The sequence below is a fragment of the Zingiber officinale genome, chromosome 4A, assembly GCF_018446385.1.
Source record: "Zingiber officinale cultivar Zhangliang chromosome 4A, Zo_v1.1, whole genome shotgun sequence".
Taxonomy (NCBI): domain Eukaryota; kingdom Viridiplantae; phylum Streptophyta; class Magnoliopsida; order Zingiberales; family Zingiberaceae; genus Zingiber; species Zingiber officinale.
In genome coordinates, this window is record NC_055992.1 from 9,360,158 (window position 1) to 9,377,568 (window position 17,411).

The 17,411-nt window shown below is 40.7% G+C and overlaps 3 protein-coding genes across 3 annotated transcripts; all 3 read left to right on the forward strand.

The window, feature by feature from the left end:
• Positions 1-2,008: 2,008 nt before the first annotated feature.
• Positions 2,009-4,900, forward strand: LOC121969508 (zinc finger protein STOP1 homolog). Its single transcript, XM_042519648.1, has 2 exons — positions 2,009-2,206; positions 3,022-4,900. The coding sequence occupies exon 2, from the start codon at positions 3,137-3,139 to the stop codon at positions 4,682-4,684; it is 1,548 nt and encodes a 515-aa protein (XP_042375582.1). The 5' UTR covers positions 2,009-2,206; positions 3,022-3,136; the 3' UTR covers positions 4,685-4,900.
• Positions 4,901-5,390: 490 nt separating this feature from the next.
• LOC121969510 (myb-related protein 308-like) lies at positions 5,391-9,683 on the forward strand. The gene is made up of 4 exons (XM_042519649.1): positions 5,391-5,749; positions 7,309-8,515; positions 8,625-8,754; positions 8,975-9,683. Exons 2-4 carry the CDS (start codon positions 8,383-8,385, stop codon positions 9,480-9,482), a joined length of 771 nt encoding a protein of 256 aa, XP_042375583.1. The 5' UTR covers positions 5,391-5,749; positions 7,309-8,382; the 3' UTR covers positions 9,483-9,683.
• Positions 5,431-7,433, forward strand: LOC121972226 (probable NAD(P)H dehydrogenase subunit CRR3, chloroplastic). The gene is made up of 2 exons (XM_042523920.1): positions 5,431-5,749; positions 7,309-7,433. The coding sequence occupies exons 1-2, from the start codon at positions 5,431-5,433 to the stop codon at positions 7,431-7,433; spliced, it is 444 nt and encodes a 147-aa protein (XP_042379854.1).
• Positions 9,684-17,411: the final 7,728 nt, after the last annotated feature.

A 17,411-nucleotide genomic window follows, 5' to 3' on the forward strand; every position in this document is an offset into this window, starting at 1 on the left:
CAAGAAAGTCTATAAATTCAAGTAGAAAATCCCTTCCACACGTTCTCCATTTTCTTTCCTCACTTTGATTCGTGGATTCTGAATAGGATCAAGCTGTTCATGCGAATAGCATCTTGTTGTTTTGCCAAGTTTATCCATTCATTCCAAAGTTGCTCTGGACCACAATTTGGCACTTACAATTCCAGAATAATTTGAGGTGTTTGCATGTATTATAGCTTCTGACCTACTGAATTATTTAATATTGTTTGGCTAGCTCTTGTTCTTTTCAAAAACAAAACAAGGCTCATGTAGTTTCATCGTCAGTTTGTAAATTGACAAACAAAGTTGACCGCATCAACTAGTCATTTAACCTCTGAAAGCTGGCAAAACCTGCTCCTTTTGGTCCATATTGATTGGTTTAAATGTTTCAGAAGAAAGCCATTGTTGTTCCACTTGCTAGATTCAAAGCATCAATGCATGCACGCTGCTGCAACCAAACACATAATATTCTACTTGACAGTGATGACTTTTAATGCCATGAATGATGAGATAACATTAGCTGCTATTCAGTCATAATATAGCAAGCCTTCACCGACACAATATTGTAGAATTGCCTGTCTGATCTCAAAGCCTAGCTCTAGCTATTTCATCTTTTCGCACAACTTGAAATATTTGTTTGTTCTGAATTTATGTTAAGTGGAATGAAACTGAAAGGCAGGATGATCGAGTGAGGGACTTATCTATAAGCTCAAACAAGTTCTGATAATTTATCTCTGTGACTTGACTGATAAATGGTTCGGTGAATCAATGACAGCGCTTCACAGTCATTTATTTATTGTTGCTGCTAGAGATCAAATTTACATGTAGACAAAAGGTTTTTTTTTATTTTTAAGTTCTGAAGAATGACAAAATTAGTCCATGTGCAGACACTAAAAACCAAATCAATCAACTCGTATACGAGAGCAAAATTGGCATGCTAACCATCGAAGCGTGAAAGAGACGACCTTTGGCAATGCAGTGAATGGATCTTTCAATTTCAAGTTTTCAAAGCTATTAAAATGCGTTTCGATTAACGAATCACAGAGAACTCCAAAGCTGATTTTTTCTTAATTCACTTTTGCGCGTGGGATCACTTTTCGATGAGCAAATTGGAAGAAGTTGGTAGTGGATTGATCACAAAACGCAGGGATCCATCAATCACAGTGCGGAGGAAGAAGAAGGAGAGTGGTCCTTTGCTTCTTAAATTACCCTCTGTACTAGAGTAAGTGGTGGGTGGTGATCCGACCGCTTGGTCCGGGCCTTTGTCAGAATCCGCTCACCGCCTCATCGCTCACGTCACCTCTCCCCGTCGCTTCCGCCTGCCTTCCTCCTACCATTGTTATTCCTCCCGTTCTCTTATTCACTAACTGGTTCCTTCACTGAACATTGCATGGAGGAACCATCTGTGCTTATTGGGTGTAATCGAGTCTGAGTCAAATTTTTAAATATTTAAATTTGATTGATAATCGAATCGAGTTCAATTTTATTTAATGAATATATTTAAAATTCATGAATTTATTTAAATTTGTATTAAATATAAATAAATTTAATAAATATAAATTATAAATTTAAATATTTATTAAAAATTAAATTATATATTTAGAAAAAATTATAATATTTTTATTAAAATTTATAATTTTATTTTAATAAATAAATTTAATATATTTATTTATATTTTCATAAATAAAATATAAAATTATAAATTTAATATTAAAATTTTTATTTTTTTATTTAAAAATTAATTCATGAATTACGAATATGTTCATGAATTAATGAGATGAGTATTTTAAAATTTGAATTTGATTTATTTATTTTAATAAATCTTATTAAATGAATTTCCATCGAATCAAATTTTGAATAGCGGGGAGACTGTAGGTTCATTTGCACCCTTTTCTGCGCTTGCTTTACTTTAATTTAGCTTCGGTGCAGGTTAAAGTACAATGAGGAGAAGGTACGCCAGGAACGCCTTTTCTCGACTTTATATATTCTTTCTTTTGTGGTGAACGAACCAGGAAGGGTCAACCAAAGAGTGCCGTGAGAGAGATAGAGAGCGAGAAGTCTATGGACGAGGAGGTCGAGCTGGATCAGGATATGGATGGATTTAACAGGTTCATGACGCCGGAGATGGACCGCAGGTGAGGAGCCGCACAGGGGAGGGGGAGCTCTACTTGCTGCTCAAAGCTCGTTTGTAAGCGCTTCTCTTTCTCGGTTTTTGGGGGTTTGTTGATGAATCAGTGGGGAAAGGGGGATTTTTAGGGCTATTCTTGTTCAATTTTTTTTTTTGTGATTTATCGTTATATGTGCGATCTTTTCGACTTAGGCTTCTGCTGTATTGTAGTAAACTTGCAGATTTGGGATCAATCTCGGTTTTTCCCCCTTCTTTTGGCGATTGATGGTCTATTTTTTTTCTCTCTCTCGACTTGAATATGGTGAATTCTGTAAGATTGATTCTCTAATAAATATTCTTATCTCTATTCGTTCATAGATTCTTCATGAAGTTCTTCAAGATTTGTTATTTTGCGCTGTAGATTTGCATGTGCTATTCAGATATGTAAGAAAGAAATAGTTATTGGGATATGTTGGTTCAGATCACCATTTTCTTCTGAAACCAAACGTCTGCTCCTTGGAAATTTCGATCCTGTTTCTCGTTATGAGCTTGTATGATTTGAACTCGTGCTATATCTGAGAAATTGTTTTGCCCTCTTTTCTCCTTCAGCTAAGTGTAGATTAAACTGTTTCAGTTCATGACTGTGCAACTGATTTTTGCCTGTAACAAATTAGATCAGTAATTTTTATCATCAATAACTTTGAGATTTACAAACATCCCATACCTTTTCTTCCATTCACAACTGATCATTTGGTTCTATAAAATGATCACACCTTATGTGAATCTGTTCTAATTCTTATTATCGCTGTTGAGAAATTTCTGTTTTCTTTTCATCCGTGTCTCCTTTGCTGACTCTGTTGAATGGTTAATTGGTTTCATTGTCTGGGGTTTTTCAGTTTTGCTCGGCAACTGATCGCAAGGCATGACTCTATTTAATGACTGAACAACTTCTTGTTTGAAAGAAGGAGAATAGGGCATGAAATACTTGTAGTTATAGAGCCAAGAACTAAGATGGATCTTAAGCTGAGAAAACCTCCTGAAACATCATCAAGAGCTTCCTCCACAATGGTGAATGATATTTCTAAAAATCTCAAGCCAGACATGCCGTTCATCCAGTTTGATTCTTCAAGTTTGGGCTACAGTGTTGGACAGGATCGATCCATGTCTGAAGTCTCTCCACTAGTAGTAAACCAATCTCACTGTTTTTATGCTCCAGAAAGAGAGACAAAAATAAAAAATCATCTTGGACCTTCGTCAGTCATCGATTGGAACCCTAGACTTATGCTGAGCAATCTCTCATTCCTTGAACAAAAGATCCACCAAGTACAGGATATTGTGCGTTCGATAATCAGCCAGGAAGATCATGTAGTTGATAGAGGTAATGAGTTAGCAGCACAACAACAGCTTGTCACAGCAGATCTAACTTACATCATAATTCAATTGATCTCTACGGCTGGCACTCTTCTTCCCAATATTAAAAATACACTTCTCTCTACTGATCCTGCTGTTGGTCAGTCAAGCAGTGCCATGGGCATGAACACTAACCTATCTTCCTGTGGTGGTCAGAAACCAATTGAGATCTTGCCTCCAGAGGTTGCTAAATCTTCCGAGTACGACGAGCTGATGAAAGATTTGGATGCTTGTGTTGGTGATGGAGACGAGCTGATCAAATGCTTGAATAATGCTGGGGCTGAGTTATCTGAGTCTATGCCAATCGATGACCATGATGCGAAGGACTATGACGACGGAATGGATGGAGAGAACCTCCCCCCTGGTTCCTATGAGGTACTGCAACTGGAGAAAGAGGAGATTCTGGCACCACATACCCATTTCTGTTTGATATGTGGAAAAGGGTTCAAGCGAGATGCAAACCTAAGGATGCATATGAGAGGACATGGCGATGAGTATAAGACTCCAGCTGCTCTCGCGAAGCCCAGCAAGGAAGCAAGCTCGGAACCGCCAATAATCAGGCGATATTCATGCCCTTTTGTTGGTTGCAAGAGGAATAAAGAGCACAAGAAGTTCCAGCCTCTCAAGACTATCCTGTGTGTGAAGAATCACTACAAGAGAAGCCACTGCGACAAGAGTTATACCTGCTGTCGATGCAAAACAAAGAAATTTTCTGTCATCGCAGACCTGAAAACACACGAGAAGCACTGCGGCAGAGACAAGTGGATTTGCTCCTGCGGGACTACTTTTTCGAGAAAGGATAAGTTGTTTGGGCATGTTGCGCTGTTTCAAGGTCACACTCCTGCCATTCCCATGGACGATGCCAAAGTCTCAGGAGCACCAGACCAAGTTCAAGCAAGCGAATCAACAAATGGAATGTCGGAGCATACGGGCTTCAACTTCACCGGGAACACCCCAAATGATGCTCAGAGTCTTGATATAAAGGGCGCTGATGACTGCCAGGGTTATTTCTCACCCATGAACTTCGACGCATGCAACTTCATGGGGCTCGACGAATTCCCACGTTCAGTATATGAAGTTTCTGAAAGCCCTTTCTCCTTTCTTTCAACTGGTTCCTGCAGTTTCATACAAAGACATGGAGAAAATTAGTTTCATTGGGGAGTGGAAGATCAATGGCTTAGAAAACCATGTTTATCTAGTTTAATAATAAATTCTGCTGTATGGTTGTAATAGTGTGGTGAAAAGAATCACCATTATCTGATGGTTGTCCTAGTTTGATGCTCTTTCTTCTGTTGCCATGACATTTCAAGAAGCAGTGTTATCACCATTATCTCATCATACAATCCTTAATTCAATTATGGGTCAGTGGGTGTTCATTTCAGATATTTAAGATTGAATATGTTTCTCTTGGTTAAGCTGGAGATAAGATTAAAGGATTAGTTAAATTGATGATTAGTTATATTTATTACAAAGTTGGAAGTATGTTTGTTAATTTTGGTAAAGTTCTAATTCGAATGTCTGTACATTCAGTAAGTTACTTAAAAATTTCAAAGTGAAGATGAATTGTAAATTTTAAATAAATTTTAATTGGAATGTCAAAACTCTGACCCCGCGATTTATCCCTTATAATAGTATCTTAAGAATATTAAACTTGTCCTTCAGGGCGTAGCACAGACGGTGGTGTACCTACATGAACCTCCCTCCATATCTATGGGGTCGACATTAGGAGGGCCGCTAAGGCAACGGATCTACCTTTAAGAATATTAAACTTAGTTATTAGAGGAAATAAGAATAGAGAAAAATCTACGGTGCAAAATGAAAAAGCCCACCTCCCTCAACTTTGATATCTGTATCGTATCCGAAGCCGAAAGGGAGGAGAGGACAGAGGAGGGCTCATGGAGGCTTTCGCAGTTGCAAGATCTTCGTCGTTGTCTTCTTTGCCCGTCGTCGTTCTCGCCTACAAGACCACGCCGCCTCCTCGCAAGAACAACGCCTCGCCGCCCCGCAAGCAGAAGCCACCCACCATCGCCGAGGTCCAGAGGGCCATTGGCGTCGCCGACGAGCCCTTCCTCCGCTCACCTGGCGGATCCGAATCTTCTTCTTCCTCTTCTCCTCCTTTTCTCGGGTTCTTCATGCAGGAGAGCGCCGCGGAGAGGAAGCTCCGGGAGGCCGCCGAATGGATGGTCGAACGCACCGAGGCCCAGGCGCAGTCTGGTAGGGCTCCCCTCTTGATTTTGTTATACTGCTGCAAAAGGCTTTTTTTCAAAATAAATAAATTAAGTGATGTCTTTAGTTCATATATCTATTATGTTATCTTAGAAATCACTTGCTAATCGAAATGAACGATCGCCTCTCTCAGTCCAATTCAGCTTCCACTGAAGAGACTGACTGGTTTATGCTAGGTCATGCATCATGTTATGCCTATATAGTTGAAATGGTTAACTTCTGTTGACTGAATCCTTGAGATCCTGAATTGAACTTGGCGAGCGAGTTGCTCTATTCTTAGGAAATTTGAAACCTTCGACAAGCTAGGTCATGCATGATTGATATGGTAAGAGGGAAATGGTGCCCTAATCTTACAATTTGTTGGGATATTCTCAAGCAGATTCGTTCTGGAGTCGCAGAAACTGAAACAATCTGCTTCTTTTTGTTATAAATTGCTTTTACCATCTGTAATCTATACAAAGTGCACCTCTGTTCTCAACTAGGAGATCAAGTCTCTTGCAGTAATAATTGGCCCAATAGTCTAGGCGGAACAGTGGAAGTCCAGCAATCACCTAGATGCATGCTCAGTCTGTCTTTTCTAGGATGCATTCTGTAAGTGGTTTCAGTGTTTTTGTCCTGTAAAAAGCATTATTTGTTCTGTCAGCCAGTGTCCATTAGATCAAGATAATAACTAGTGGTCGTACCAATAAAACTTTGCCAATGAACGGAACAAATGCCTGGCTGTTCATACCTGAACTGCTGAAGTAGGTTTGAGGTTTATTTTTTTTATCGAAAAATCTAAGTGAGAGTAACCATGGTTTCATCGTGTCCAGTAGTAAACAGGAGGCAATCAGAGAGGGGAAAAAAAAGAACAACCAGCTGTCTTGGCTTTCTTGAGATGGTTCATTCTAGATCCATTATTGTTTCTGGTCTATAGTGTAAGTTAGTGGTCAATTTATTTGATGAAACCTGCCTACATTTTTGGGAGTTCTTAATAAGAACCTTATTTATCATTTAAAATCAAAACACTAATTATATTACCTGGCTTAATTATTTACTTGTTGATCCAATTTGTGATTAAGCCTAAAAAGATCATTTCAAAATGATTGAAATGGTATAACACTACAACAGTAGGTAGATTTTAGAAAAGCAAAATAGAAAAACATGAAATTTGAAAAAGAAGAAGAAGAAGAATGAGATGCTCAAGTTAAACAATTCCCTTAGGGCCTTAGCAATGGTCAATAGATGCAGAGCTTTCTTCCTTTTGAGTTTGTAACCCCCATACCTATCCTTTATGTTCACAACTTTTATTATCATGATGTAGTTGGTAGGTCTTTGGCCTCCGTCCCCTTAAAAAAAAATTGTCGCTAGTAACAAAAGACAGATTCTTAAATCTAACTTGAAATCTGATGAAGATGGAAAAGCACTATCAAAAATATCTCATGTTTTTGAAATCTGATAGAAAGAGATTCCTGATGTTTATATTTGCTAATTATGCATCCTAGTCACTGAACGCTTCCCTACTAATTGCTTGATAATTTACTTGCATTGCCATGATACTTTTGCAGGGCAAAAGATGTTGTTGCTTTTATGTCTGAACATCCTACCTGTGTGGCTTTTACTACTCTTGGTGGCTTCTGGAGTTTTTAAGTTGCCGTTTGATCTTCCAATTTGGAAAGACATCATCTCCTGATATCCAAATTAATATTTGGTCCTTAGAGGTCCTGCTATATGCATACAAGTGTGCCGTTTAGGCTTTAAGCCTTCATATGTCTAGCTAACCTGTATATTCACTGCTAAGGATCATATTTATCTCATGTTGTTTCATTTGAATATTTGCTGTGGGAAACTGGCCATCAAATAGCCCTGCTCACTGCTGCACTAATCTCATTACAGCCTCGTCATCTCTTTACTCACTGTCAGTGACAACTGATAAGAGGAAGCCATGCATTAGATTTAGTTGCAGGATCTATCCTCACAGGAGTTGAATGTCGATAGATTTTTATTTTTTATCTGGAAGTTGGTGTAAACATAAATTGATATCCCATGGCAACTCCTGCAACAGGATGAATATGCCATGTGCAGTGTTTCCAAACCAGATCAGATTCACTTAATCTTCATGCAAAGGGTCGCGGTGTGTATTGGACGAAGTCCTCTATGATTTATGCCCGATTGTATGGGACAGTCGGACTTTCTGCTGAAATCTATTCAAAGTACTGATAGAATAATTTTATTTCACAAGTTATCAATCAATTTCATCCAGAGAGCAAATAATGTTCTTGGGGAGGGTACACAAACCGTGCCAACTTGCTTTCCATCATGCAAAGGCAATTACTCCAGAGACCCACCTCAACAACTCGCCAGCCTTTTTATCAGTCGAACAGAAACCAATTACGGATCACAGAATCCAGAAATTTATGAGATTGATTTAAAGTTACTGTGAAATTTATGAGAAGACAAAAGCAGTTCATGTGATTAATCATGGGGCCTTATCATTCATCAGTGTTGGTCAACATGGACCAAGTAGCAGTTAGCAGACCACAACCTGCTCCCTCCCTCCCTCCCATATAAATAAAACTCACTCTTGACTTTTCTGTCCAAACTCCAATCTCGACTCCATCTTCACTCTCTCACAGACAGCCATGGGCAGGTCTCCCTGCTGTGAGCAGGCTCACACCAACAGAGGAGCTTGGAACAAGGAAGAAGACGATAGACTCATCGCTTACATCAAAGCTAACGGCGAAGGCTGCTGGAGGTCTCTCCCCAAAGCTGCAGGTTTTCCTTCCTTTTATATAGATATTGTGTTTTGTAATTTTGATCAATTCCTTCTTGGTTGATTTGATCGCTGAGATTGCAGTTACTTACTTGTTCGTTTGGTTATTAGGCCTTCTGCGCTGCGGCAAGAGCTGCCGCCTCCGGTGGATGAACTACCTCCGACCCGACCTCAAGCGCGGCAACTTCACCAGCCAAGAGGACGAGATCATCATCAACCTCCACGCCTTGCTCGGAAACAAGTAAGTCATCGCTGTTTAAGGAATTCCATTATTTGTTAATCCCTCTCAATCTATATTTATATATTTATTAATGTTTATCACTTTTATAAAAAAATATTAATAAAGCGTTAATTCTCAATTTTATAATCATTAATAATCTTGTTTTTTTTTTTATTTGCAGCTAAATTTTTGTGATGGAAGCAACTAAATTCGCACTAATATAATTTTGTGGTGTTGGTAGATGGTCGGTGATAGCAGCGAAGCTACCGGGAAGGACGGACAATGAGATCAAGAACCACTGGAATACCCACATCAAGCGCAGGCTCATCGACCGTGGGCTCGACCCCAAGACCCACCGCCCCATCAAGACTACAGCTGCCGCGGTTTCTCCGGCGCCGCCGCCGGCGCACGATTTTGCCGTTGTTTCGTCGAACGATATCGACGCGGCGCCGGAGGAGGGGCAGAGCAGCACCACCTCCGGAGACGTCGTCAACCTCGACCTCAGCATCAGCCTTTGCCTTCCTTCTTCGCGGTCGCGCACGGCCTGGCCGGAGGTCGCGACGACGCCGCCACCTCCGGCGGATGAAGCCGCCGCGTCTCCGACGACCATTTGCTTCTGCTACCACCTGGGCTTTCGCAGCGGGGAGGTCTGCAGCTGCCATATTGCTAGCTCCAAGAGGCATTCCCTTGGCTTATACATGCGATTGGAAGAAGGGCAACGGATTGCAAATTATTGTGTGGACAGCTAATTGGTTAACCATGATTGATGGGGTTTTTTCTCCCCTTCTTTTTTTTATGAAGTTGCATAGATCAGCTTCAGGTGGTTTGGTAGGCGAATTAATTAGTTAATGAAGAGTCCGTTCACATATGGTTGGGATTCTGCCATGGACGTAGACTTGTCTCCTGCATTGTTTTCGCAGCAGAAATCGGTAGAAATGGAGTTGATGATCCCTCTCTTCTGTTGTAAGTGTTGAATTCTTCATCTCGCACAACCATCTGAGAGAAATAGTGAAATCGAATTTCTTTCAAACTCAAACAATAGTACGCACTGATAAGTTATCTGTCTATCTTTATAACTTTTTTTTTTTTAATCAAAAAGGAATGATCACTGTTTTACAACATTTTTAATCAGAAACTGGGCACTATTGGAGATTTTCTAGAGGAAAAATATCGTTTATTACTGGGAAAAAAAATAAACGAGAACATTATTTTTCCCCCTTTCCAATCCATCTTTATCATGCATGTCTCTACAATATCGGTTCCAACTGTTGCCTTCTCCTATCGTGACACATTTATCTTCATTCATATCCAAGTTTTTTACTTTACTGAAGATCACCATGTTAATTAGTCCAGCACGGTTCGTGCCAAAGCCTCCACATGCATCGATTGCCTTATCTTTGTCATTATCATGCCAATGTCATCTAAATCTTCAACCAATGAAACTATGGATCCTAAAAAGGGCAATATATATTAGTAATAATAATGTAGTTTGATATCTATATATTCATTTTAAAATTCTTAATCTTACTTAGCTTGAAAAGGAACCGTGCCTTATCCCATTGAAAGACTGAGCTTCAAGCATTGATTAATTTATCAGTAATTTCTTTATCATGTAAAAAAGTTAGTAGTTGGAAGTTAGTAGGGGAATGGTATCAATTCATGCTGCAAAAATTCCACGGAATTGCTATAAAGATAAGTGATGAATTGGTAGGTGTTCTAAAAAAAAATGAAAAAGCTTTGAATAGACTTGGTCAAAGATGAGTTGTTAAAGAATGCTAACTCTCACTGTCTAAATCAGCAGACGCGTACAAAATAATTTAAAGCAAAATTTGGGAGTCAATTTTGGCTTTTAATTGCCTTTCGAGGACTGAAACATAATAACGCTGGAGCCTATGCTACGCTCTGCTACCAACTGCTACTGCCTTCTTCTGGAACATAGTCATTTTAAAATTTTGATCTAACTCTGTTTTGTTTTAATTGTGCTCATTTGGTCCATGGAATGAAATAATTGTTCTTAGGAAACGAAGGGCACAGGGAAAGAATAGATGAAAAACAATCACAGAGAAAATCTTTACTAAAAGTAAAGGTGGTGATGTTAGACCCCGTGGTTATTTTGATGTGATCAATCAAGTTGGTTAGGTCCTGTTTTATGTTTGATCCCTGTGTCTGAGTATGCAGGAGCTTAGGAGCGCAGGAAGTCGAGCGGAAGACGCAGCTAGTGTTGGTGCGGGTAGCACTAACGGTCTAACCTATGTTTTGATGAATGACAAATAGGTTAAGTTAGTTTTGTTGTTATCTGACACTTTGATCGAGTGTGCAGGAGAAGTCCAGACAGGTCGACGGGCTGACCGGATGTCTGGCACGAAGTCCAGCTAGGTCGACGGGCTGACCGGATAGCTGGCGAGAAGTCCAAGCGGGTCGACGGGCTGACCGGACGCTTGGCAAGAAGTCCAGACGGGTCGACGGGCTGACCGGACGTCTGGCAGGTAAGTGAGGTAAGTCACTAGAGGGGAGTGACTGCGAGGACGCATTCCCGGGAAGGGAACATTAGGCGTCGATCCGGCTTAGATCCATTTCGGATGTCTAAGTCGAGATCGTGACTAGATTCCGGTCTCGGAAAGACGGAATCTAAGTCATACTATTTGTGCTAATTCATACTATTATAAAATGTGCTAACGATCTATTTTGCAGGATATATATTGCCTCGGACTAACTTTGTTTTGCAGGAAAAGGGAGCTTTCTGGAACAAAGTGGTCCGGGCGCCCGGAAGGGATCCGGGCGCCCGGAAAGCAAATTATATCCAGGCCAAGTCGTCGCCACGTGGAGCATCTCGGTTTGAGCAGCTACGTCACATTCCAGGCGCCCGGAAGGAATCCAGGCGCCCGGAGCAACATATAAAAGAAGCCCCAGGCAGGAGCTTCAGAATCATCTGTTTTCACATCTGAGAACTCTGAGATTACTCACTCTGCTGCTCTGCGCTCCAACGACGCTCACAAAGCTCCGACGACACGATCCCGCTCTTTTAAATTCCTTGTCTGTCGGTACAGCTTTGTTTTTTCTTTTCATTAGCATCTTTTTGTACTTAAATTGTAATTATCCGAATTGCTAGTGAATTGCCCAACGAAAGTACTCAAGGAGTACGGGCCTTCGAGTAGGAGTCGTCACAGACTCCGAACGAAGTAAAAACACCCTGTGTCTACTTTACTTTTCCGCTACGCTTATACTCGATATTTTCGAATCGATATTCACCCCCCCCCCTCTATCGAATCTAACGGTCCTACAGCTAGCGAGAAGGACGACACGGGAAGGGAGCCGACGGGCTCGGTGCGTCCAAAGGACAAGAGAGCTGCGAAAGAATACACCGGTGGCCGAGAAGAACGTGCGCGGCGTTCAAAGGACATAAAGCCGAAACGGAAGACTGCTCGAAGAGAAGGCCGGAAATTTGATTCGGGTGAGTCCTATTTCGATTGGCCGGAATCACCCAAAAGAACGGAACTTCGGAAGTCGAAGCAAAGAAGCAAGTTGGAAAAGCTGCCAGCTTGGAGGCGCCTCCATCAGGCATTGGAGGTGCCTCCAGCTTGAAGGCGCCTTCAGTCCTTGTTGAAGGCACCTTCAACTAGGTCAAAATGATCGTTTGCATTCGGATAGAGTTCTATCCGATCACTTACTTGGAGGTGCTTTGGGCCTCTATTGAAGGCGCCTTGGACCTTCGGGATAGACTTTTCAGGGGCTATAAAAAGACCCCTGGAGCTAGGAATTATTCATCGATTCAAGTCTTCAACTCTGTAGTCATTCCTAGCAACTTGTCTGAGCTTTTCATTATGTAAAAGGCTTATTCGCCTTCAGAGAAAGAGATATTTTCATAGCGCTTTTCTTCTGCCTTGGATTAACAACCGTCTTGGTTGTAACCAAGTAAATTGCTGAGTTCTTTTTCTTTATTTCTGTTAAGTTTAATTTTTAATTATTGCTATCTTTTTTGAGTTGAAAGACGAGGAGGGTATACTTTATTTTTTTTCAAGCAATTCACCCCCCTCTTGCCGGCCTCCGTTGCACCTACAATTGGTATCAGAGTCAGGCCGCCTCAGAAGGACTAACCGTCGACTAAAGCACGAAGATCAAGACGATGGTCGGAACAAGCATTCATCCCCCGAAGTTCGACAGAGACTTTGCGACATGGAAACGCCGGATGGAGGTATTTTTTTAAAACCGACTTCGATATTTTACTAACTATGCAATATGATTTTGAAGTTCTGAAAGACAAAGAAGAGCATCAGTGGAGCAAGAAGGAGCAAGCCGATTTTGTCACCAATGGAAAGCAGAGTTCCACCTACTCAGCGTTTTGCCGCCGCCCCAGGAGGTAAGTCGGATCAGGAGCTACGATTCCGCTAAAGACCTCTGGGATAAATTCCTAGAACTTTACGAAGGTACCTCGGAAGCTAAGCTAGCGAGGTGCGACATCCTCCGAACCCAGTTAACGAACCTTCTGATGAACAACGACGAGAAGGTAGCGCAACTCCAAGCAAGGATTAAGGAGCTAATAACTCAACTAAGCAATCTTGGAGAAGAAGTAACGAACCGGGACTCGATCCGGTACGTGTTCAACGCCTTCCCCAGAACTCCAGAATGAGCATCCTTAGTAGATGCATACTACACCTCTAAGGACTTCGTGGTAAGTACTTTAAAAAATTTATTTTCAACTTTTGAACTTCACGAATCTCGAATTACAGAGCCCAATGAGGTAAAGAAAATAAGTCAGAACATTGTCTTAAATGCAAGAACAAACGATTCTGACTCCAAAGCCTTGATCGATCAATCGGAAGCGACACTACTGGTAAAGCGTTTCAATAAGTTTTTTAATTCTAATAAATTTAGATCGCAGACAAAGAGGCATGAGCAAAAGAGAAGAACGGTTCGTTGCTACAACTACAACGAAAAATGACATATCAAGGATGACTGTCCAAAATTAAAGAAAAATGAGAAAGAGAAGGAAAAGACAAAGTACAAGAAACCAGAATCCTCCAAGTACAAGAACCTGAAGGCCACTTGGTCAGATTCGTCTTATTCCGAATCAGACATTGAAGCCTTCTCCGGATTAGCGATGATGGCTAACCATCTTCCCGAAGAGTCAAGCTCAGAAATGAGCATAGATGAAAGGGGAGGATCATCAGAAGAAAAAGCGACGATGAAGGGGGAGTATCACTAAGTGAGGTAAGTAAGGTATGTAGTCTAAACCCTACTCAGTCCTTTCAATTTATTAAGTCTCTTTCTAAAGATCTATTTAAGTTAGAAAAAAAAAATGCTGAATTAAATAGTATCATAGATAAATTGAACTCTGAAAATGATGATTTGAAAATACAAATTAAAAAATTGAAATGTGTCGCATGTTCAAATGTTTTTCAAAAATCCAAATTAAGAATCTTTGGGAAATTGAATTGGTATGTTAAACATCATCAAGGTCAACTTAGGAAAATTCCCAAGAATTATATACCCCCTAAGTTTTAGTTAATCCAGTAGGAAGGAACCTCTACTGGGTTCCAAAAACATTATTAGAATAAATTTCTTTTAAAAAGCTTTCAGCAGAAAAATTAAACGTTAAAATTTCTTTATAAAACTTTGTCTAAGGAAGTGGTTGTTGCTCCAATAACCAAGAAGGCTTAGTGCCTCGCCACGATCTAGAAGATGAAATATTGAAATAAAATATTTAATTAACTTTCTGAAAAAACATTTAAACTAGAATTAAATAAGGTTTGAAAGGTTTTTTTTTTAAATTCTAAAAAAAATCATTTTAGTTAAATTTTTTTAAAAAAATTCTAAAAAATTGGCTAATATTTTTAAAATAAATATCATATTTTCTCATTATTACCCCGTTTTTGCTGCGATCAAAGGGGGAGAGAAAATGTACAAATTTAGGGGGAGAGAATTTTTTCAAAACTTTGGTACAAGTTTAGGGGGAGAGAATTTTTTCAATACTTTGAAAAAATATTTTTGAAAAATTATGTTTAACTCTAAATTAAATAGTTGTAATTTTATTTATTGCAAATTTATGCTTAACATGTTAGTTTAGTAATTTTCTTTAAAATTACTGTTTGTCTATTTTTACCCTAACTTGAATTTGGGTTGATGCACATCAAAAAGGGGGAGATTGTTAGACTCCGTGGTTGTTTTGATGTGATCAACCAAGTTGGTTAGGTCTTGCTTTGTGTTTGATCCCTGTGTCTGAGTGTGCAGGAGCTTAGGAGCGCAGGAAGTCGAGCGGAAGACGCAGCTAGCGAGAAGGACGGCACGGGAAGAGAGTTGACGGGCTCGGTGCGTCCGAAAGACGAGAGAGTTGCGGAAGAGTATACCGGTGGGTGAGAAGAACGTGTGCGGCGTTCGAGGGACATAAAGTCGGGACGGAAGACTGCTCGAGGAGAATGTCGGAAATTGGGTTCATGTGAGTCCTATTTCGATTGGCCGGAATCACCCAAAAGAACGGAACTTCGGAAGTCGAAGCAAAGAAGCAAGTTGGAAAAGCTGCCAGCTTGGAGGCGCCTCCATCAGGCATTGGAGGCGCCTCCAGCTTGAAGGTGCCTTCAGTCCTTGTTGAAGGCGCCTTCAACCAGGTCAAACTGACCGTTTGCATTCGGATAGAGTTCTATCCGATCACTCACTTGGAGGCGCCTTGGACCTTTGTTGGAGGCACCTTGGACCTTCGGGATAGACTTTCCAGAGGCTATAAAAAGACCCATGGAGGTAGGAATTATTCATCGATTCAAGTTTTCAACTCTGTAGTCATTCTAGCAACTTTTCTGAGCTTTTCATTGTGTAAAAGGCTTCTCCGCCTTCAGAGAAGGAGATCTTTTTAGAGCGCTTTTCTTCTACCTTGGATTAACAACCGTTTTGGTTGTAACCAAGTAAATTGCTGAGTTCTTTTTCTTTATTTATGTTAAGTTTAATTTTTAATTATTGCTATCTTTTTTGAGTTGAAAGACGAGGAGGGTATACTTTATTTTTTTAGGCAATTCACCTCCTTCTTACCGGTCTCCTTGGTGGCAAAAGGCGAATACGCTCGCCCCCAGCGCCCCCGCCAACCCGTCCCAAGGTCAACACGGAGGAGGTAAATCATGGGCGGCTACTAGCCTTTGGAATAGTGACTAGCACATAAGGGAGGCATTTACCTCAGTTTTTGCTGAGATTCGAACCCCATTCCTCATTGGTGGCACTTCTTCTTACCGGTCTCCTGTGGCAAAATGCGAAATCGCTCGCCCCCAACGCCCCCGTCACACCCGACCCAAGGCCATCACGAGGGAGGTAAATCATAGCATCCTGAGTGAGCATGTGGCAGGTGGGGCAAGTTGCACAGGGATCGGGGATTTACGCCCCGACTGCCCTGAGTTTCGACCCCGTGACCTCATGTGACAAGCATCTCACCACATATCAACTCGGATGACCTGTGGAGTCTCTTCTTACCAGTCTCCTGTGGCAAAAAGGCGAAATCGCTCGCCCCCAGTGCCCCCGCCGCACCCGACCCAAGGCCATCACGAGGGAGGTAAATCATAGCATCCTGAGCGAGCATGTGGTAGGTGGGGTGAGTTGCACAGGGACCGGGGATTTACGCCCCGACTACCCCGAGTTTCGACCCCGCGACCTCATGTGGTAAGCATCCCACCACATACCAACTCGGATGACCTATGGGGTCCTTCTTACCCGTCTCCTGCACCTATAGGTGATGGATTATTATCCCATGAAAATACCTATAGGTGATGGATTATTATCCCATGAAAATACCTATAGGTGATGGATTATTATCCCATGAAAATACCTATAGGTGATGGATTATTATCCCATGAAAATTACTGATCCTCTTTTAATGTTGCCGCTAGGGCTTAGTATTAATGGCGTATTTAACTTACATATCTTGCGTTTGGTTATGAATAATTGTGAAAGATGAAGAGAGAGTGAAATTTTTGTAACATTAATATTTCGATATTTTATTTTTCAATCTGTTCATTGAAGCTTCACGTTCCATCAGCCCTTAATTATTGTTGATTGTAGCCTCGGTCTTTGTCTGCTGTGATAAAGTCAAGGAACGATTACCATACTGATGGTGGTTGACAAGTCAAGTGACATTCAAGTAATGGTGAGAGAGTTAACTTGCTTGTCACAACAAGACAGATTGAACGTTTGAATTCAAGGGATGCATTCCAGAATCGACGACTTGGACTATTCTGTGTGTTTCTACTCTCACAAATTCTAAACTGAAGTTTATTATTTTCATCTTCCAAAAGGGAAAACTGATTTTTTTTTTTTTTTTACTTCATTGGTTTCAAAAGTTTCAATCATGCCTCAGTGTGTTATATGTAGACAAACTATATATGATAATGCCTCTCACTTTTTTGTTGCATACTTGCATTGAACTCGTGAGACTGTTAAAGCTTTGTCATGATCATGATCTTGTTGGGCTTTTACATGAAAAAAGGAATTAAATCTTCAATTGTAGACGAGCTTAAAAGGGCTATGCGACCTGAAAGTTCAGCCCATTTTTTTCTCTAGTCCAACAATAATACAAAACTTGGGTGATAGAGTGTAGTCAGTCATGTTGCTATCTTCCCTTCCAATTCCAATTTGCGTTGTGTGCAGCCATCAATTCCCTAATTCCCTTCCACCAAAACTCCAAGAACCACTCACCGTTCTTGATG

Excerpts from the sequence above, each read along its gene's own strand:
- LOC121969508 (XM_042519648.1), top strand. The coding sequence starts at position 3,137 with ATGGATCTTAAGCTGAGAAAACCTCCTGAAACATCATCAAGAGCTTCC.
- LOC121972226 (XM_042523920.1), top strand. The coding sequence starts at position 5,431 with ATGGAGGCTTTCGCAGTTGCAAGATCTTCGTCGTTGTCTTCTTTGCCC. Across the intron at positions 5,750-7,308 it reads CGAGGCCCAGGCGCAGTCTG|GGCAAAAGATGTTGTTGCTT; the intron begins GTAGGGCTCCCC and ends ATACTTTTGCAG.
- LOC121969510 (XM_042519649.1), top strand. The coding sequence starts at position 8,383 with ATGGGCAGGTCTCCCTGCTGTGAGCAGGCTCACACCAACAGAGGAGCT. Across the intron at positions 8,516-8,624 it reads GTCTCTCCCCAAAGCTGCAG|GCCTTCTGCGCTGCGGCAAG; the intron begins GTTTTCCTTCCT and ends TTTGGTTATTAG. Across the intron at positions 8,755-8,974 it reads CACGCCTTGCTCGGAAACAA|ATGGTCGGTGATAGCAGCGA; the intron begins GTAAGTCATCGC and ends TGGTGTTGGTAG.